The 21,736-nt window shown below is 36.5% G+C and overlaps 1 protein-coding gene and 1 pseudogene across 2 annotated transcripts; both read left to right on the top strand.

The window, feature by feature from the left end:
- The first annotated feature begins 7,604 nt into the window (after nt 1-7,604).
- Nucleotides 7,605-15,058, top strand: LOC106756531 (protein CNGC15a). 2 transcript variants are annotated; one of them, XM_022778756.1, is made up of 7 exons: nt 7,605-7,674; nt 7,891-8,419; nt 9,195-9,269; nt 9,383-9,675; nt 10,037-10,148; nt 13,284-13,520; nt 14,126-15,058. In XM_022778756.1, exons 1-7 carry the CDS (start codon nt 7,646-7,648, stop codon nt 14,822-14,824), a joined length of 1,974 nt encoding a protein of 657 aa, XP_022634477.1. In that variant the 5' UTR covers nt 7,605-7,645; the 3' UTR covers nt 14,825-15,058. The 2 variants fall into 2 exon arrangements, with proteins under 2 accessions (XP_022634477.1, XP_014494483.1); XM_014638997.1 differs by having other exon boundaries at nt 9,057-9,269.
- Nucleotides 10,290-13,349, top strand: LOC106756533 (annotated as a pseudogene).
- Nucleotides 15,059-21,736: the final 6,678 nt, after the last annotated feature.

Raw genomic sequence — 21,736 nt, 5'->3', positions numbered from 1 at the left:
AGATAAGACCAATTTATAATATATAAGTGAGGTGCAAACCTCACCTTACAATAATGTTTTGTGGAGTTGAGTTAGGCCTTAAACCCACTTTCTAATATGGTATACAATAAGACCCAACTCTTTAGATATTTGGCACCCTAGACTAGGGCATCCTTCTTCTTCTTGTTATACAAAATTACGCACCATGTATGGCACTTTACCTGATACAAAATACACTCATTGTGATACTTGTCATTATTCTAAGCAAAGAAAATTTCCTTTTCAATTAAGTACTACTGTTTCAAAAGCTCCTTTTGGTTTAATTGTTGATATTTGGAGGCCATAATGTACTTCTTTTGTTGATGGTTTCAATTTTATCTTAACTATAATGGATGATATGTCTAGATTCACATGGATTAAATTGATGACAAGTAAGTCTGATACAAGATCACAGCTTATTGGCTTTGTTTCTTATATTAAAACTCAACTTGGCATTGATGTAAAAGTTGTTAGATTAGATAATGGTAATGAGTTTGAATGAAAGATTTTTATAGACAAAAAGGGATACAACATCAATTATCTTGTGTTGAAACATGACGAGTTGATATTTTCTTGACTGTATTTAGTTTATTGCACTTAAATAAATCAGGGAATTGTGTTTAATTGTCCATTATTTCCCTGTTTTTCCTAATTTTGCTTAATTTGGTCAGAAATTCGTATTTTCACTAATTTGAATTTTCTGAGCTGATTAATTGCATTTTTGGTTGTAGGGAAATTTTGGAAAACGTCATTGAGAGCATTAGGATGTTGGCGTGCACATTAAAGAGTCAACATTTAGTCATTTCAATTTTAATAAAAGTGTACTTTAGTTTTCTAGAAACTTTAATTAGGATTAAGTGCTTTGGGCCTTCTTAGGGGCATTCTAGAAGCCCATTTTTTGTAGGACATGTGGCTTTAGGTTAGGGTTTCTTTTTGAAGGTGGACCCCACCATTTGAGTGAACTCTCGGCAATTTAGAGTGGAGGCCGACCCTTGCACAAGCTAGTACACTTTACACTTCATTTTGGCTAGGTTTTGAACACTCTCATGAAGAGCTTTGGTCTGCCCACGGTTTTGAACCATTGAATGAACAAAGATGCAATTTTCTTCTTCTCTTGCTTGAATCTTGGTTTTCTTTGCTTGGTGGTGGTGAAAAACTGTCCCATTTTCTCTTTTATTTCTTGTTCCTTGAAGTTGGAAGTATGAGCTTGAAGGTTTCTTCTTGCATTTTCATGGTGGGTCTTTGGTTTGAATAAAGAGCTATTTCCGTTTTCCTTCTCCTTTTGCTGCACTTTGGATGTTTATGTTCAAGATTTTTTTGGTTGGATGATGAAAATGAAGTTCTTGTTGAGTTTTGTAGTGAAGAAAGTTTGAGTAGGTGCATGGGTGTTTGTTGCTTGAACCATTTTCTTCTTGTGCTTTTGTTTTGATGGTTGGAAGTAAATTATGAGCTGGAACATTTTGTTTGTTGATGATGGTTGGATGGTGAAGCAAGGGGAGTTAGGGATTGCATTGTGTTTTCATTAAAAGTTTGAAGAAAAGTGAGTGTTGAAGTTGGATTGATGAAGGTAGACTTTGGGTTTGTTGCTCTTGAATTATTTTGCAATTGAAACTTGGGATTCCTTGGTGTATTCTCGGTGGTGAGAAGTGGAGAAAGCATTTGAATGTTTAGGTTGGTGGAGAAAACCGAGAAATAGCATTGGAAGGGAGAGAGAAAGGTGCATTTAATTTTTTACCTTATTTGGGCAAGCACATGAGAGGCTTATTTTCATAGAAAGAATCTTTCCAATTTGGTTTTGTCTTTAGCTACAAATTCTGCCAAGAAAAAAGATGTTTTGGGTGGTTTATTTCCTTTGACTTTGCTTACATAGCATCTTGGTTGGAGCACCCAAAGTATCTTGCATTTAGCCTTTGGTTTGAAGAACTTTTTGGAACATCCACTTGGTAGCTCACGACATTTTTGTGCCTTGGTGTGTGCAATCAGAATTTTGCTGTTTGGAAAGAGTGTGTGCATGGTTTTATAGTGTGTGGAAGGCACATGTTTATTGTCTTGAAGATTGGAGCATATGGGACAAGAGGCCAACATATTTTATAGTTTATTGAAGGTTGAATTTGAAGTTGGACTTTGTGTGCATGGAGAACTCACGTCCATGAAGGTTTTTTGGCCATTCTAGAAATTGAATTTCTTTATTTGGTGCATGTATTGTCACATGGGATGTGTAGGAAAAACCATGTTTGATTATTCCTTTGTTTTGAATTAGTTTAAATAGTAGGATTAGTTGCTTTTGATTTCTTTACTTTAGTTTTGTATTTAAATTAATTAAATGTGTTAGATAATTTGTTTGTAACAATGTTGGTGTCTAGTATTTTAATTTATTTCATTGTTGTCTAAGGTTTCTAGTTGTGTTAATTTAATTTCCATGGTAGCTTAAATTAATTCAGTTGGTCATTAGCTATATTATGATGTTTCCTTGAGATTTTTGAACTGTAACTGTATTTGCACTCTAACTTGGCTAATATTAAATATGTGTTTGCACTTGCAATTGGGTATACGCTTAGTTGCCCAGTTGGTGTTACATCTTTACTTAGTTGATGTAACTGCATGGTGTAAATTAGATTTGACATTAACATTGCGTCCGCTTAGTTCACTTTTATGAAAACACGGTCAACCTTCGCTTAGTTGGTTAACTTTGTTGGATTAGAGGTTTGAGGCGCAATTTTATTTTGTTGATCTGTGATTGGAAACATTGTAAATAAGTTAATGACTGATTGTTTTCATTCTTTCTTTGAAACCGTTTTTAGATCTGTGTTTGCATTTCTATTTGCGTCAGTGTTTTGATTTTAGTTCATCCGCATTCACAACAAACCTTTCACAACCCCCCCCCACTTCGTGTTTGACTTAATTCTTGAACTGCAAAATTGGTCCTTGAGAGACGACCTAGGAGTCATTTCCTAGTTATATTGCATTTCTAATTGCACATCAAATTTTGCATGGGCTGCGACACCCATCAAAACACCTCAACAAAATGGAGTTGTTGAGAGAAAACATCAACACATTCTCAATGTTGCTAGATCTTTAATGTTTCAATCCCATTTGCCCATAATTTTCTAGTCTTTTGCTGTTCGTTATGCTGTGTAACTCATTAATATTTTTCCTTCCAAAGTTTTGGCAAATTTTTCTCCATCTCAGTTGTTACATAATGTTAAACCTGACATTACTTACTTACTAGTTTTTGGCTCAGTTTGCTATGCTTCAACTCTTCAAGCTCATAGAACAAAATTCCAGCCTCGTGCAAGAAAATGTGTTTTACTTGGTTTAAAAAAAGGAATGAAAGGATACCTTTTGTTAGATTTGAACTCAAGGGAAATTTTTATAGCAAGGAATGTAGTATTTTATGAAAACATATTTCCTTTTCTTACTAGTGACAAGCACTCACCTTTTGATGCACAAAATTCAAATTCCTTGGATTTTGTCGCCAAAATCATTTCTTCTCCATCACCTCTTTTCTCAGAAGCTACTGATCAAACCTCTTTACCACCTACATCTCCTCCTTCTATTGTTCCAGACCCTATTATTTCTTCTTCTCAACTTGTTTCTATTGAACCTGCACTATTACTCCACAAAGGAAATTAACCAGGCCAAAAGATAAACCATCTTATCTGCAAGATTATCATTGCAACATGTTATCTACTTCTTCTGCCACTCAGTCATCCACAGGTACCTTATATCCTATCTCTTCACATCTCTCATATAATGCATTATCATCTCTTCATAAATCATATGTCCTTCATCTTTCCCAAGTTATTGAAACTAAAACCTATAACCAAGCCATCAAACATGATTGTTGGAGAAATGCCTTGGATCAAGAAATTGCAGCTTTAAAAAATACCAAAACTTGGGTTTTGACTGATCTACCTTATGGAAAGCAACCTATCATATGTAAATGGGTATACAAAATAAAGAGGCATGTTGATGGTGTAGGTACTAGGGGGATATGGTTCGAAGAGTATGACGCAGCGGAATTAAAACTAAGAGTAAGCGTAAAGCGTGTTCGGTCACTTTTAACAAACAAGTTGATCCTTTTTCGAAAATCAATTTTCTTTAAGAAAATTAATCAAACAGTTAATATGCATAAAATGAAATGAGTGTAGGGAATAGAAACATCACACGAGTATTTTTATACTGGTTCGATTCAACAGAATCTACGTGCAGTCGTTAATCACTCTAAAGAGTGATTAACAGTTCCACTAAAAACAATTTCACAGTTTTACAATAAGTGAACAAAATATAAAAGAACCTTCCTTCGACGAGCGAACCTAGGTAACTCGAAGAGAGTCTGCTTCGACTATCGACACACGATACGCGAGCCTCTCCTTTCACGAGACCAAGCAAGGGAACTTTGAACAAAGCTTCTGAGAACTTTCCTCTGACAAACAGTGTTCTATTAAGCTTCTCAGTTAAAAAACGTTGCCTCTGAAAATTACAGAAGCCAAATATATAGCCAATTGCACTAAATGCCAAAGGTCAGGTCCCAACTGCCACGAATAATCGATTATTGTAAGTGATAATCAATTATTCAAGTCCGTTACACGTTTTTAAAAAAGTGATAATCGATTATATGAAGTGATAATCGATTATTCAAGTAAGACATGTGATAATCGATTATTGCTTCATGATAATCGATTATTCTAGTACAAAATGCAAGTGATAATCGATTATAGCTTGTCCATAATCGATTATTCCAGTGAAAAATAAAAGGTTTAAGATTTTCCTACTACATCCAAATTCTACAAGTTGCTTTTTAAATAATTCTAATGTTCTCTTCAAATAACACTTCTTGCAGCATCATCAAAACAATTCTTCAAGATTTACCAATACTCCTTATTGGTAACATATGGGAGTACTGAAAGATACAAGGCAAGGTTAGTAGCCAAAGGCTACACACAACAACAAGGCTTAGATTACTTTGAGACTTTTTCACCTGTTGTCAAACTCACAATAGTAAGATTGGTTCTTGCTTTAGCAACTTTAAAACATTGGTATTTACATCAACTAGATGTAAATAATGCTTTTTTACCTGGGGGTCTAGATGGAGAGGTATACATGTCTCTTCCTCTTGGCTATAAAACAGAAAAACCAGGGCAAGTTTGCAAGTTGTTGAAGTCCTTATACGGACTCAAGCAGACCTCTAGACAATGGAATTACAAGTTGACAACTACTTTACTTTCTTTGGGCTACATACAATCAAAATCAGATTATTCACTTTTTGTCAAAAGTGATTCTACTCATATCACCATCTTACTTGTTTATGTAGATGATATAGTTTTGGTAGGTGATGACATCCATGAAATCCAAACTGTGAAGGCTCTATTGAATGCAAAGTTCAAAATTAAAGACCTAGTCTAGGCTTAGAAATTGCAAGATCTCAACAGGGCATTAATTTGTCACAAAGGAAGTATGCTCTAGAGTTACTAGAAGATGCAGGATTGTTAGGATGTCAACCTATTTCTACTCCCATACAACCAGACACAAAATTCTCCAAGACAGAAGGGAAACCCTATTCAGATGTGCAAGCCTATAGAAGACTTCTTGGTAGGTTATTATATCTAACCAACACAAGACCAGATTTATGTTTTTCTATTAGTACTCTCAGTCAATTTCTTTCCAATCTTTGGAAAATCACTATGCAGCAACAATAAGGATCCTGAGATACATCAAGAACAATCCAGGACAAGGATTATTCTTTGCCTCCAACACAAAACATTCTCTTAAGGCTTTTAGTGATTCTGATTGGGCTGCTTGCCCTGATACTATAAGGTCTGTGACTAGTTTTAATGTGTTCTATGGTGCATCCTTAATCAGTTGGAAATCCAAGAAGCAAGGTACTATATCTAGATCATCAATTGAAGCAGAATATAGAGCCTTAGCTTCCATAACATGTGAAATTCAATGGCTTTTGTATTTGCTCCATGATTTGAAACAACCTCTACCACAACCAGTTCCTCTGTTTTGTGACAATATTCATGAGAGGACAAAGCACATTGAAATTGATTGTCATCTCATAAGGGATAAAGTTCAAGCTGGTGTAATTAAACTCCTGCCTATTTTCACTTCATCACAACTTGCAGACATCCATACTAAAGCTTTGCATCCAGCACAATTTCAATCTTTGTTGTCCAAGCTGAGCATTAAGGATATATGTTGCAGCTTGAGGGGAATATTGGATTTAATTTATTTTCCATTCATATATAGGCATTTATGTTCATATATTTATATTCTGTTTTTATACTTATATTCCATTTTTATATTGCTTTAAACAATTATATATATATCAATTGTACTCTCTCCTTATTATGAAATAAGATACACAATTTTCATCTTTTGTTTTCTTAACTCACTTTTGTATTAGTTGAAATTCATAGCAGAGTCATTCGTTTATCCATGAGATGCATCAAAGAAACTCATCACTCGCATGAATTTTGTTCACTATGTTATATAACATTGAAAGTTGAAGTGTTATATAACATTTCTCTTGTTTATAATGGCATAATTCTTCACACGTTTCCAATATCAGTGCATGGCTGTCCCTAGACAACGCATGGAGATGAGAGAAAGGTTGACATCAATGGTCAGTCTCTGCTCTGATGTTGATTAAGGTTTTCTGTTGTCAAAATCTCTTCATAAGAAATTTGAGAATATAAGGAAGAAAAATGTTTTTATGCAATGACATGGAAAACTTTGATGCCCTGTTCTCTACCCTGAGTGGAGTATTCTGTTCTATACGACATGAATAAAAAACATTAAACACAGTATTTCATTGCAGAATGGGACTGCTCCATGACTCATGTTCCTATTTTCTTCACTGATTAGGACAAATCAAGAGATTGGAATTAAATTTCATGGTAGAAGCCGAATAGTATATTCAAAAATAGCTTTTAAGGAGATTTTATATTCTTTTCATCTTTTTCATTTTTCAGGCTTATGGTATTTCCCTTTCTACTAGTATTATTTAACCACATAATTGAACGTGGATGTGATGCTTTTCAATGATACGTTTCCCCTAACTGCATCTTAAAATTTTGCATGGATATTAATATTGATGGAAAAGAAAATGAAGGCAGTTTTTGTGGCTCAACGTAAATGGACCTCATATTTATGTTTCATTTCACATTCTTTGAGCTGGTTTCATATATATATATATATATATATATATATATATATATATATATAACTATGTCAAGATGACCATTAAGTCCAAGGAACGACGACTTTGAATCCTCCACAAGCTTTAGAAATGTCAAATTCACATGTTTTACCTGTACTTTGACGAAAAAAACCCGAAAAAGATTACTGTACAACATAGTACTCCTTTTGTGTCACATGATTTCTGGGAAAGACTAAATTGAAAACTATTTTCAATATTTTGTGGTTGAGCATTTTATTGTCAAATCTTTTCCTGTAGCTAATAGCCTGTGTGTGTCTATATATATATATATATATATATATATATATATATATATATATATATATATNATATATATATATATATATATATATATATATATATATAGATATTCTCTTTGTCTACTAGAGGAGTGAAACTAAATAGTTTTACTTCTAGCCAATTATGGGTTCAGATAGATCAAGATCTGTGAGGTTTGCAAGCTTTTTCCTTTTGACATTGAGCTGAAACTTATTAACATATAGTCAGAATTTAATGTAACTTGTTGGTAACTGACTCTATTAACTTATTAATGCAATAGGCCATGTATAAATCTATGTGATTACAATTTTGCAGAACTTAGTTATTTTTATCATTGTTGTTTCATTTCATTTTGGGGCTGAAACTCAGTTGTGTGTATTTGCAACCAGATTTCAAGATGAACTTGAGACAAATACGTTAATGGACAACAAAGAAAAACACTTGTCATTGGTGGCCTGTGATGAGATGAGTGCTAAACACAAGGTTGAGAAGGATACCATAGGCAAGTCAGGTGATGGAAGAGAACTTTCCAGGGTCTTTTCTGAGGACTATGATTCAGCACAGATTTTGATATTAGATCCCAGGGGACCTACAATAAATACATGGAATAAAATTTTCTTAGCAGCATGTTTGCTTTCACTGTTTGTGGATCCCCTTTTCTTTTACTTACCAGTGGCTAAGAAAGACAAGTGCATTGATATGTCAACTGCTCTTGAAGTGTTCCTCACCATAATCCGGTCTCTGATAGATGCATTTTACATTATTCAGATTTATTTTCGGTTTCAAACAGCTTATATTGCTCCTTCCTCTCGTGTTTCTGGTAGAGGAGAGCTTATTATAGACTCTTCAAAAATTGCATCAAACTACATGCGAAAAGACTTCTGGCTTGATCTTGTGGCTGCTCAACCACTTCCACAGGTATGATCCTCATACAAAATTTCCATTCATTTTTTCTCTGATCCAAGAATTTCTGAAAATCTATAACTCTAGCCATAAATGTATGTTAATTAATACTAGATTTCCTTATAAGAATACAAACCTAGGTTAATTGATACTGACCACCATTACTTCATGCATTGTTGCTATCCTTATATATAAATTTTTCTCAACTTGATACATCAAAACCAGGTTAACTTAAACAAATAATTTGGAATTATCTACTTGGGTATCTAGATAACCTGAGATTTAGAAGACTGAGAAGGATAAAGAGAACAAAGAATCTGCTTGGTTCAATGAAATCAAAAACATATTTGGACAAATTGTAAGGTTTTTAGGGTTATAAGTTTTCATAAAACCTTTTCACTTTCCCCCACCTAACTATACTCTACATAGATCCTGAAACCTCCTATGTGCTATATGATAAAACAATTATAATAATATAATAACATGCTAAAAGTTTCTGCTTAGTTGTGTGATTGGCTGCATTTCTCAGGGTGATTTACTGAACTAAATAGATGTTACAGTTCTAAATGCTATTGTGTCTTTGTTTTATGCATCCTGTTTTGTTTCTTTCTGCAATGGGATAATAATTTTGCAATTCATATACACATTTTAGGTATTAATTTGGGCCGTAATTCCAAATTTAAAAGGGTCTCAAATGATTGCTTCAAGGCATGTTTTGCGCCTTGTTTCCATTTTCCAGTACTTCTTGAGGTTGTATCTTATTTATCCTCTGTCATCTGAAATCGTCAAGGCAAATGGGGTAATGATGGAAAAGGCATGGGCTGGGGCAGCATATAATCTGATGCTCTATATGCTGGCTAGTCATGTAAGTTACTGTTCTTAATAATTCTTTGTATAAGAACTTACGTTTTGTCTGTTCTATTTCATTTATGTTATTTCTTATGATTAGGTTATTAACTGTTCCTCTATTTTACAAAGGTTTTAGGATCCTCTTGGTACCTGTTGTCAATTGAACGCCAGAATGAATGTTGGAAGAAAGCTTGTACACTGCAGTACCCACAGTGCCAGTATCATTATCTTGATTGCCAAAGCATGGCTGACCCAGATAGGATTGCTTGGTTAAGATCAAGCAATCTCTCTAGCCTATGTGATCAGAACAGTGACTTCTTTCAATTTGGCATTTTTACTGATGCTCTAAATTTGGAAATTACAGCCTCAAAATTCTTCAACAAGTACTATTACTGTCTGTGGTGGGGACTAAGGAATCTAAGGTAAGTTAGTATTCTTTTATCGGAACACAACAATTTTATTGCATCTTGATTTATCTCATTAATTTGATGGCAATAAGCAATAAAACATCGTTTAGAGCATAATCCGAAGATCTGAAATACCATTAATTATTGTAGGATTTCACTCAAGCATATTTAAGTGAAGGACAAGTTGATTTTTTTTTTTCCTAAACAGAGATACTTTGTTTTTTCTATAATCAAGACCTTCTTGTGCACAAAGAAAATATTACGTTTTTTACATCTTAAAAATCCGTTCATTCTTAATCCTTAACATACTTTTGGTGAACACTAAAGATTTGTGAATTGTGATATTCTAACCAATAATACTATGCCAAATTTGCAGCTCTGTGGGACAAAATCTATTGACTGGCACACGAGTTGCAGAAATCAATTTTGCTGTGATCATTGCAGTTCTTGGATTGGTGCTTTTTGCATTACTCATTGGAAATATGCAAGTAAGTCTATATTGCTAGTGTTCTAATGTGCTGCAAGTCTAAGAACTCGGAATTTTTTTTGCAGAAATACTGATTGTCTGTTTAGTAAAATAGCATTCCTTAAACACCAGGTTTAAACTAATTGTATTTTCATCCTTTTGATAAAATATAACTGAAATTCTGTTATGAATAAAAGAGAGTAAGTTAGACACGTGTAAGGAGAGTAGTATGATAATTGTTAGTAGAGAGAGGGTATAAATAATAACTGAAAAGGTGGAGAGAGGGGCATGAGATATTTTGTCCCTTTTGGGTAGAGACTGGATCGTTGTTCCAGTGGAGGAAGGGAGACTTCCTTGGTTACTTGTGATTCTGTTTTCTATACTTTTCAGAGTTAATAAAATACATATCATACATTCATCTCCGTTAATCATACATTCATCTCTGTTAATCGAGTGTTGAGGTGAGAAGAGGGAATAAATTAGGTTATCATTATAAAGTAACCTAACATATTGATCCGACCTGTCGGATCCAAATCGAAGGAGAGACAAGATGGAGAATAAAATGAGTGGACTGGAGTGCATATTTGATTCCATGGAAATGATGTTGGAGGAAATTCGAGCGGAGATGAGGGGAATGGCTCGAAACGCAAATGGCGATCGTGGAAGACGAAACATTAATCGCGATAGGGAGAGAAGAAGGAACCAGCGTCGGAGCTCCGAAGGAAGTCGCGATTCCGTCAACGTTGAACGCAAAGGGCGGCCACCAGAGAAGTCGGAGGACGAAGCGGAAGAGGACGGAGGAGACATGCAACGTAGCGGGATGAAACACGTTGAGTGGACCCCATGTGCTGGATCGCGAAGGCAGAGAAATTTTTCGATCTACAGAATGTGACGGAGAGGAAGAAGATGAAACCGGTATATACCTGTACGGAGAGAGGCACGAGCTACTATTGGATCCGCTTCTGGCGGAAGAAGACCAAAGTTCCGAATTGGAAAATGTTCATGGAAGCGCTGACACGGAGGTTCGGTGGACTGAATCGAGGCACCGTTCTTGAGAAGTTGGCGGCAGTGCAGCAGTAGGGGAGCGTCGACGAATACACCCAGGAGTTTGAAAATTTGGTGGCACAAGCATTGGTCGTGGGTGAGAGGATGGCAGAGGTACGACAGGAGGGATCTGTCAATGCCGACGGAGGGCAGGAAGACGAAGAAGATGAAAAAATTAATAATCTCTTGGATCTGAAAAATACGGGTAAGGGAATGGGAGAAACAGAGCTGAAGCTGAGCACACATCAACTGCCTTTGCAGCTTCGATACCGTCTCTTTCACATGGGTCGCACAATTAAGGGCACTCTTTTGGTTAATAGAAAGCTTCTTCCTAGGACAATACAAATAGAAAATGAATATGGATACTATGAAAATTTTTATAAAGAGGATGGTAAGAAATATGCCTTGTGGGCTACAAAGATGGCTGTGTCTCAGAATACTGGTGTCCCTTGGATAATGTGCCAGCAATGTGATGCTCCAGATCCTGTGATTGATACATGCAATTCATTCTACTGTGATGATAAAAATGATAGAACAGTGGAATTTCGGAATACATCATATCGCTTGCCAACTTGGTCAGTTAGCATTCTTCCTGATTGCAAGAATGTAGTGTTCAACACAACGAAGGTTAATTCCCAGAAAAATGTAGTTGCAACGATTCCTGAAAGTTTGCAGCAATCAAATAAAGGTGTAAATTCTTTGTTATGGGACATTGTGAAGGAGAAACCAGGAATATGGGGAACAACAGACTTTGTCAAAATTGGTTTTGCTGATTTCATCAATACTACCAAAGGTACCACTAACTACCTATGGCATACCACAAGTATATTTGTGGGTGAAAATGAAGAGTTCTTGAAAAAGGGAAGCAAACCAACTCTTCTAATTGAGTCTACAGGTCATGCTCTCCATGCTTTTGTGAATCAGGAATATCAAGTTGGCTTACAGACAACTGGACCCTTTTATGACTTTGTGGGGGCAGGACTTACAAGTGTGAAGATTAAGAGATTGAAAAATGGGACGATAGACTTGTCTTCATATGCTTGGACTTACAAGATTGGAGTGCAAGGAGAACACGTAAAGCTATACTAGGGAGATGGGCTGAGTAATGTCAACTGGACATCTACTTCAAAACCACCAAAAATGCAGTCATTGACATGGTGCAAGACTATTGTGCATGCTCCACCTGGAGATGAACCAGTTGGATTGGATATGTTACATATGGACAAAGGTCTAGCCTGGTTAAATGGAGAATTTGTTGAGCGTTATATAACAACAAACAAGAAAATTGATGTTGGTGGGAATATACTTGGTTGTTTTTGCTTCTTGCAGGTTGTAATGCCAGACTTGAATCAGTCTTCTAAAGAACACAAGCCAATAGGCAGAGAAAATATTTCTGAATCCAAAGAGTTAGCTTATATACTACAAGTGATTGAAACCATGACTCTTGCTTGGAGCTTGAGCCAAGCAGAATTGGTGGAGGGGGAGACAAAAGAGAGTGACTTAACTCCCAATAAAGAGGGACCTGCAGAGGGGAAAGAGCTGCTGGAAGCATTGATAGACATCAAAGATCATCTTCTCTGGGCTTATAGTTTTGAAAAAGAGGTGACGAGAATGTGGGAAGTTAATAGAATCAAAGAAGAATGGAAAACATTGGAGGAGGATTTGCCACCACCCAAGCCTCCAGACTAGAATTCGGAGGACACCAGCTCCCTGACTTCAACCTTGAGGACAAGGTTGATTTTGAGGGATGGAGTAATGTTAGGAATAAAAGAGAGTAAGTTAAACACGTGTGAGACACGTGTAAGGAGAGTAGTATGATAATTGTTAGTAGAGAGAGGGTATAAATAATAATAGAATAGGTGGAGAGAGGGGCATCAAATATTTTGTCCCTTTTGGGTAGAGACTGGATCGTTGTTCCAGTGGAGGAAGGGAGGCTTCCTTGGTTACTTGTGATTCTGTTTTCTATACTTTGCAAAGTTAATAAAGTACATATTCATACATTCATCTCTGTTAATCATACATTCATCTCTGTTAATCGAGTGTTGAGGTGAGAAGAGGGAATAGATTAGGTTATCATTATAAAGTAACCTAACAAATTCTTACCAACTAACAGACATACTTGCAATCCACCACTACGCGGCTAGAAGAATGGAGAATAAGAAGAACAGATACGGAAAGATGGATGCGTCACAGGCAGCTCCCTCGTTTCCTGAAGCAAAATGTAAGACGTCATGAACAATTCAGATGGGCTGCTACAAGAGGAGTTGATGAGGAAACTATTCTTAGAGACCTTCCCACAGATCTAAGACGTGACATCAAACGCCACCTTTGCCTCAATCTAGTTCGACAAGTATGTTTTTTTTGTCTACCCCCTTTGCTTTCTCTTAAACAGTTTTGTGAATTGTAAAACTATTGAACAATCGTCTCATGTAAAACATTACTAAGGTTGTGTCATTGTATGCCTTAAAGGTCTAGAGTTTGATTCTTGCCTCCTTGTTCTAATAGTAAGTTGAATCACAGCACAAGATTGATGGACTTGCACATCAACCATGCTCCAAGTCCAAATGTGAGGCAGAACACTAAATATGTAATATAAAGATTGAACTCTTCATTTGATCCTTATACTTATCTCCATTTTACGTTTTGGTCTCCATAAAAGAAAGTTGTAAGTTTATGTTCCTGAACAGTTTTTCTAAATGATTGTTTTTATATATTGGAATACTTTTGTAGTAATTTTACTGTGATATTGGATATCAGTATTCAGGACTAAAACGTACAACTGTGGTATAGGTCTAAAACCCGAAATGAAAACAAAAAATTGTAATACCAAATGAATAGTTCAATCTAGTGTAAAAGTAATCAATGATGGGTCATGACATCAACTGCAAGAGTATTGTTATTGCGTTTCTTGGGTAAGAAGAAACTGAGAGTGAACTACTTTTTGGCCAACGGCAGGTACCATTGTTTGATCAAATGGATGAGAGGATGCTAGATGCAATATGTGAAAGGCTGAAACCTTCTCTTTTCACTCCAGGGGCTTGTGTGGTTCGTGAAGGTGACCTTGTGAATGAGATGCTTTTCATTGTTAGAGGACGCCTAGATTCTTGCACCACCAATGGTGGCAGAACAGGTTTCTTCAACTCATGCAGACTTGGCTCTGGTGACTTCTGTGGTGAAGAGCTTCTGCCATGGGCCTTGGACCCTCGTCCAACGGTTGCCCTTCCTTCCTCAACTCGCACAGTGAAAGCCATCACTGAAGTGGAAGCCTTTGCACTCATTGCTGGGGACTTGAAGTTTGTGGCAGCACAGTTCAGAAGGTTGCACAGCAAACAACTGAGGTATACTTTTAGGTTCCACTCCCATCAGTGGAGGACTTGGGCTGCATGCTTCATACAAGCTGCATGGTTCAGGTATAAGAGAATAAAGGAGACAAGTGAGCTCAAGAGAAAGGAGAATATGATGATGGCTTTTGTGCCTGGAACTTGCACTGAACATTTCTCTGCACCTCTTCAAGCTCCAATGGGCACTATGTATGCTGCAAAACTAGCATCCGGCCCAAGGAAAGGTAGAAGCCTGAGATACGGACCTGAACTTGATATCCTTGGCTCACTGAGGAAGCCCCTTGAACCAGACTTCACTGATGATGACAGTTAAAACATGAAAACATTGAAAAAGTGTGTGTGATAGGAAATGAGTATGTGGTTCTTGTTAGTTCTAGTAAAATTTGTAGCTATGAAGCAGTCCTGATCTTTTAGAATACGACAAAAGGATGGAAATAAATTGGATCTAAGGCAAATTTTTTGTATGAATAAACGAGTTGACTGCTGCTACAACACAAGTTCCTTTGTACATGATTCTATAATCTAATTCTAGTACAGTTTATTTGTAGTTTAGGTTAGCCTATAGTTTACCTTCTCACACAGGTAATAGACCACTTTGTTAAATAAATAAAGAAGGGGAAACTTGGAAGGCGAGTTATGACAGAGATGAAGACAGATTTGTCTATTACCAAAGATATCTTGCGAGACATGAAGGAGATGAAAGAACTTCTTTCGGATTTCAAGAAAGGAGAGAAAGAGGTAAAGACGGGTTTGGATATTTAAAAGATAGCTTGCAGGACATAAAGGAGATCAGAGAACTGTTGCAAGATCTCAAGAAAAGTAAGAAATTATCCAAAAGGGCTGGAAACTTAGTTAATATTGAAGCAAAGATGAATGAAAGATTTCTACATGGTAATATATATGTTTGAAAATGACACTCACTTGTATATTTCTGAATATGTTTATGGTATTTGTCAGTAAGACAATTAAAATTTTTAGACTTACATATTGGCTTTTCACCTATAAAGCTATCAACTGTATCATTTAGACACCGTTTATTTTCTATTATTGTCTAAAAACCACCTCATTAATCTAGTGACCATTATACTCTAAAACTGAAAATATTTTTAAGCAAATAAACAACTTAATTAAATCTATCACATTTTAAGTTTATTCTAAAAAAACTCATCCTTAAACTTAGATGTTTCTTGTGTCTTTCATCCAAAGTTTTCCAACTGCATCAACCCACACGAACTTGCTTTTTTCATTAAATGTTGGGCTCTTCAGTTGCACGTTTGCCAACTTCTCAATAACAAAAGTTGCAACCTCTTGTGACTCTTCACTTCCTCCTCTTTCAACCTCAAACAAAACTGAACTACATTATTCTCGTGATTCCAATCTCTAATACTAAACTTCAATTACTTAGAAAAAATAAATAATTTGATCCTCAATAATCATATATATAACAGATTATGTGTATTCTTTCTATCATATGTGTCTATATGTCCGTATTTGAAACTATGTATGTATGTACTTGAAACTGTGTGAAACAACTTTTTGATTGTGTACTATTGATGAGTTGTTGCATCCCATACAAATTTGATGAGCATAAAGAATGAAGTATAGACTAAGAAGTGACTCCTAGGTCGTCTCTCAAGGACTAAATGTGGTTCAGGACTTAGGTCTAACACGCAGTGAGGGGGGGTTTGATGAGTTTTTGCAAAGAAAATTAAACTAATTTACAACTCGAAGTTAAATAAAGATGTAAGCAGAATTGACAGCATTGAATTAAATGTGGAAAACATGAAGACCGAATGGTTATTCAAAGTCGAACGGTCTTACTCACAGAGCTGAATGGTTCTAGCACGAGTTGCCAGATACCGAACGGTCCTGATGAGGAGACTGAACGATAATTAAAGTAGAAAAGGAAACGAGTTAAAACATGAGAAAGCCGAACGGAATAAAAGCAAGACCGAATGGAAATGAGAATGTAAAAAATGGACAAGTCAATGCAGAAGAAAACCGAACGGTACTTTCAATAAGTGCAAAAACAGTAAACTTGCAGAATTCAAAACACAGTGCAGCAGAAACGAAATTGCAGAAACAAAATGCTGGAACAGTAAACGTGTAGAATGCAGAAAACATAAATGCAGCTAAATGTAAATGCACCAAATGAACATAAACACAGAATGAACAGCAACTCGCAGAATAGTAAAACGCACTAGCAAGGAAAGAGATGATGAACAGTAAGATGCAAAAGTGAAGAACACAATGCACAGTAAAATGAAACTGAAAAGTGGATGCATCAATGATTTCAACTCTTAAAGATTCAATACATGGAAATGAAAAAGAAACAGAACCTAAACCTCCCCAAAGGGGAGGAGGAAGAAAATGCTCCCCAAAACTAAGTGGCGGCGGAGAGACTTCCAGAGAAATTTGTTTTTAGGGTTTTATACCACCGAAAAGACCAAAATGCCCTCCTAATGGGCAAGAAGTCACAAAGTCTGACCCAATTACAATATAAAATCAAATTGAGCTACACTATCGACATGGCCACCCTTTTGAAGTCCCAGAATGTGCTTCCAACACTGCTGCTGAGTTTCTTTAGCCCCTGATCTAATCGTTCGGTCAATACTAGCTTGTCGTTCGGTGAAACACTACTCTGAAGGTTAGTTCACTGGTGTGCAGTGTAGTCTTCATCAGACCGTTCGGTCATGCATCCTTAGGCTACGGCTTGTTGCCGCTCGGTCTCAGTTTATTCGGTTCAACAGCTTTGCAGGTGCTCTGACCATTTGGTGCAAAACTTTCACAGACCATTCGGTTTGAATTGCTCGGCCATTTGGTGCAAGCTCACAGACCATTCGGTATGGACTTAGACATGTCGTTCAGTCTAGTCTCCATAGATTGTTCAGTGCAACACTGCTCTGTAGGTTACTTCACTTGTGTGGGATGTAGTCTTTAAAAGACTAATCGGTAGTGCAGTGCTCGGTCATTGATAGGCCTTCGGTGTAGGCTTCAACAGACCGTTCGGTCAAGCATACTTTGTCAGACCGTTCTGTCAAGACTCACATGCAGCTTCTAAGACCGTCCGGTCTTAGTCATCAACTGACCGTTCTGTTCAAGACTGACCATCTTCAATGGACTCTTTCTCAACCTTTCAATAGTGATTGTCCTGCAGAAAATGATTGAAATAATTAATCCCAAATAATTCAAATTAATCTAGATAAGAATTAGTCTTGAAATTCAGCCCAAATAGTGAAGATGAGATAAAATGGAGAATTAAACACATTTCACTAATACAATATGGTGCGAAAACTAAGTGAGTACTAGAAAATAATGACTCATCAAAATAGTCCACACTTAGTCTTTTGCACTCCTGGGCAAAATCAAGACGCAAAATAAGGAATAATTCTAAACACATCAAGAGTGTGACACAACATCTAGACACAGAAACAAAGACACACAAGACACAAAACAGATTTACACAATCCTCAATGATTCTAGAAAGAGAAAGAAAGTACACAACATCCAACACACAAATAATCCAAGAGAGAAGATACTCATGGAATCATCCAAGCAATTCAAGACATGGAAAAATGATCAATCAGCTCAAGAGGTGAATCAAAAGTAACAGAACCTCACAGATGCACACTATCAGTGTTTCTCTCAAGTGTCTAAGCTAAACAATGTCAACTCAATGCACTCAAGAAAGCAAGCAACAAACAATCTTGGCAAGCCTCTAATATCAACACTAAGAAACATATGCATGTTCAAATCAAAAGGTCTTTTATGGATGTAATGGGGCCAAGGACAAGGAAGGATAAATATGGATGAGAAGCTACAAACCAAGGAAATAGAGGAGCAATGGAGAACAAGTGAAAACACAGTCAAACACACCCAAACCTTTAATTCAATCCTCTTCTTGACTCTAATATTCACAATTTTTTTTATTTTTCTCATTTTTCTCTATTTATTTATTTTTCATTATTTTTTCATTTTGTCTCTTTTCTTTTCTCTCTTTTCAGAACACAACTGTAATAGACAAGATACACAACATATTTACAAAAGCAACACATGAAGAGGAACCAACTAACCAATTCATCAAAATCCCCAGGGAGACCACACTTATTCCCAAAACACTTCCAAAGCTCCAAAATTCCCTAAGGTTAAGGTAATCATGGTTTTTCACTTAGGGTTAGTGTATGAGCTTCAAAACAAAGAAATGGGGAACGTATAGGCTCAAAGGGGGTTATCAAGGGATTAAAACAAGGTAGGCTCATCTGGCTAGAGAGGCTCAAGAACAAAACTGCCTTTATCACTTCCAAACATGCATATCAATGAAGAACTATCAACAAGAGTCAAGCCAAGGCATATATGCAAGCAATCAAGAGATATATCACACAAGAAAGAACATAAAGTGGCTCAAATCTCACACAGGGTAATTGTCACAATCAAATCAACCTCTCAAACATCATAATCATCTTCCAAGCAAAGAAAAGCAAGGATTTAATGGAGTGAAGGACACATCTACAACCTAAACAAAGTCCAGAAATCAAGAGAAACATGCAAAACATTACACAAGACACAACAAAAACTACATAAAAAAGAAAAAATTTAACGTAGAAAACAGAAACTAACAAAGAAAATAGAAATCTCCCCCAATAGACCACACTTAAACTACACAGTGTCCTCAATGTGTCACAAGCATAAGATCAGAAATCAAAACATTCAACAGATCATGGACAAGTGCAATAAAAGTGGGAAAGGAGGAGAAGGGAAGAGGAAAACTCCCCTGATCATGGTGGCAGTTGCCAATTTTAGACTATTAGAGAGATGTCTTCCACTGCAGGATCCAGCAAGGAAGTTTGGAAGAGAAACTGCTTCATTCTCCAGATTTGATCAAGTAGGGAGATGTCATCCACAGCTGGATCTAAGAAGTAGTGATTGTTGATGAGTGGGTTCAGCTGATGCCTATTGATGTTGAAGCTCTTGTGTATGCTTGCACCTTTGTTTTCCACTGTGGGTGCTTGTTGGTCAAATTCATATGTACCTCCTACAACATGGTTAGTGCAATGTGGCTCCAAAGAAATGACATGCAGGGGTATAACACCCAATCCTAGTGTAACAAGCTGACCCTCATATATACCCTCAGAACATGAATCAATTTCAAATGTAGAAACAATATCAACAACAGGCTCAGATTCATGTTCAGTGCATGGAGAACAAACATTCAGATTTGATAGCAAAAAGTGGCTCTCATCATCAAGAGAGGGAGAATTAAAAGCATGCTCATCAACAATACAATCATCAACATACCTATTAACTTCATAATTATCAACATAATTATCAATAGCATAATCAAACTGAGGTATGTTTACCTTCACTTCCCTGAATGTGGTTAAGGTGGTGGAAGATGGAATTGGTCTACCTATCTCAAAGGTATTGCTCATACCTGCCTGTTCCTCAAAATTTTCATCAGTCTCCTCAGGTGCAAGAGTGAGGACATAGGAGGGTGTGAAAGTAGATGACGCAGTAGTAAGCTCATGACTCTGCCCCCCATCTCCTATGTGGATGGCACTGTCATCATCAAGAATCTGAATAGTCTGAAATGGTGATTCCTCTAAAACTTGAGATTGCTCCTGAATAAGCTAAGTGGCCATCTGCCCAATCTGATTGCTCAAACCATGAATAAAAGCTCTAATTTTCTACTGAAACTCCATATTCTCTTACTAGAACTGAATGTTCTGCATGGTCATATGATCCAACAACTCCTTTAATGTAGGCTTAGAAGTAGAAGGCTGAGGAGCTAATTGGGCAGGCTCACGAAACTACAGCTGTTGTGGTTCCTGGACTGGTAGAGGCATACAAGTATTTTGGAATGGTGGTTCTTGGTATTGATGCCGTGGAGTACCACACCATCCATGTAAGGATCATTCCTCCTAGGATTCTTGTTGTAACCATACTGCACAGGGGAGAATTCATCTAGAAACTGATGCTAAAGATCTTCCCAACTGGTGACGGATCCTGGAGTAAGATAATAACACTAATCTTCTACTGCTCCTTGTAATGAGTAATAAAATGCCCTTACGAAAATGTCATGATCTGGGACATCCGGAGGTTTCATTGAAGAGCAAATGGTATAGAACTCCTCCAAATGTCTATGTGGGCATTCACTTGCAAAACAATGAAACTTAGGCAGCCAATGTATCAGTCCAGTGTTGAAAACACAACGAATATCCTCCTCATCAAGTAGAAACGACTCCCTAGGAGCACTCTCATGAGATGGAGGAGGAATTATATTGTTCTCAACATAGAAATCAGTAGAGTATACATCAGAATCATACTTAGAGTAACATGCAGAAGGAGAATCATAGTCATAGGCACAGGCAGAAGAAGTAGTATTCATAAAATCAAAATAGGTAGACATGGAAAAAGAAAGGGGGAAAAGAAGAATGCAATGAAAATATGCAACTAAAATTATCTAAATGCAACAACACATGACACCACACACAAAACAGAACATCATACTCACAACACAAGACAAAACACAACACACACTAACACAACAAAAGACCTAAAACTAAACCGTTGGTCTTTGGCAACGGCGCCAAAATTTGATGAGTTGTCCCCATACAAATTTGATGAGCATAAAGAATTTGATGAGTATGGATAACAAGCTACAAACCAAAAGAAATAGAGGAGCAATGGGGAACAAGTGAAACACAATCAAATTACACCTAAAACCTCTAATTCAATCCTCTTCTTGACTCCATTATTCACAATTTTTTTTTAATTTTTCTCATTTTTCTTTATTTTTTTTTCTTTTTTTTTTTCGTCTTGTCTCTTTTCTTTTCTCTCAATATTGGGCATAACTCTAAGAGACAAGATACACCATATATTTACAAAAACACAAACAAGGAGAGGAACCAACTAGCCAATTCATCATAATCTCCCAGGAGACCACACTTATTCCCAAAACAATTCCAAAGCTCCAAAACTCCCTAAGGTTAAGGTAAACATGGTTTTTCACTTAGGGCTAGTGCATAAGCTTCAAAACAAAGAAATGGGGAAAACATAGGCTCAAAATGGGTCATCAATGGATCAAAACATGGTAGGCTCATTTGGCTAGAAAGGCTCAACAACAAAGTTGTCTTTATCACTTTCAAACATGCATATCAATCAAGAATCATCAAAAAGAGTTAAGCCAAGGCATATGTGCAAGCAATCAAGAGATATATCACACACA

Source organism: Vigna radiata, chromosome 2 (genome assembly GCF_000741045.1).
Source record: "Vigna radiata var. radiata cultivar VC1973A chromosome 2, Vradiata_ver6, whole genome shotgun sequence".
Taxonomy (NCBI): Eukaryota; Viridiplantae; Streptophyta; class Magnoliopsida; order Fabales; family Fabaceae; genus Vigna; species Vigna radiata.
This window is presented reverse-complemented; position numbering and strand designations above follow the sequence as displayed.

Coding starts and splice junctions, on each gene's coding strand:
- LOC106756531 (XM_014638997.1), top strand. CDS start 7,646: ATGGGTTCAGATAGATCAAGATCTGTGAG. Junction 9,676..10,036: donor TGGGGACTAAGGAATCTAAG/GTAAGTTAGTAT, acceptor CCAAATTTGCAG/CTCTGTGGGACAAAATCTAT. Junction 10,149..13,283: donor TACTCATTGGAAATATGCAA/GTAAGTCTATAT, acceptor ACCAACTAACAG/ACATACTTGCAATCCACCAC.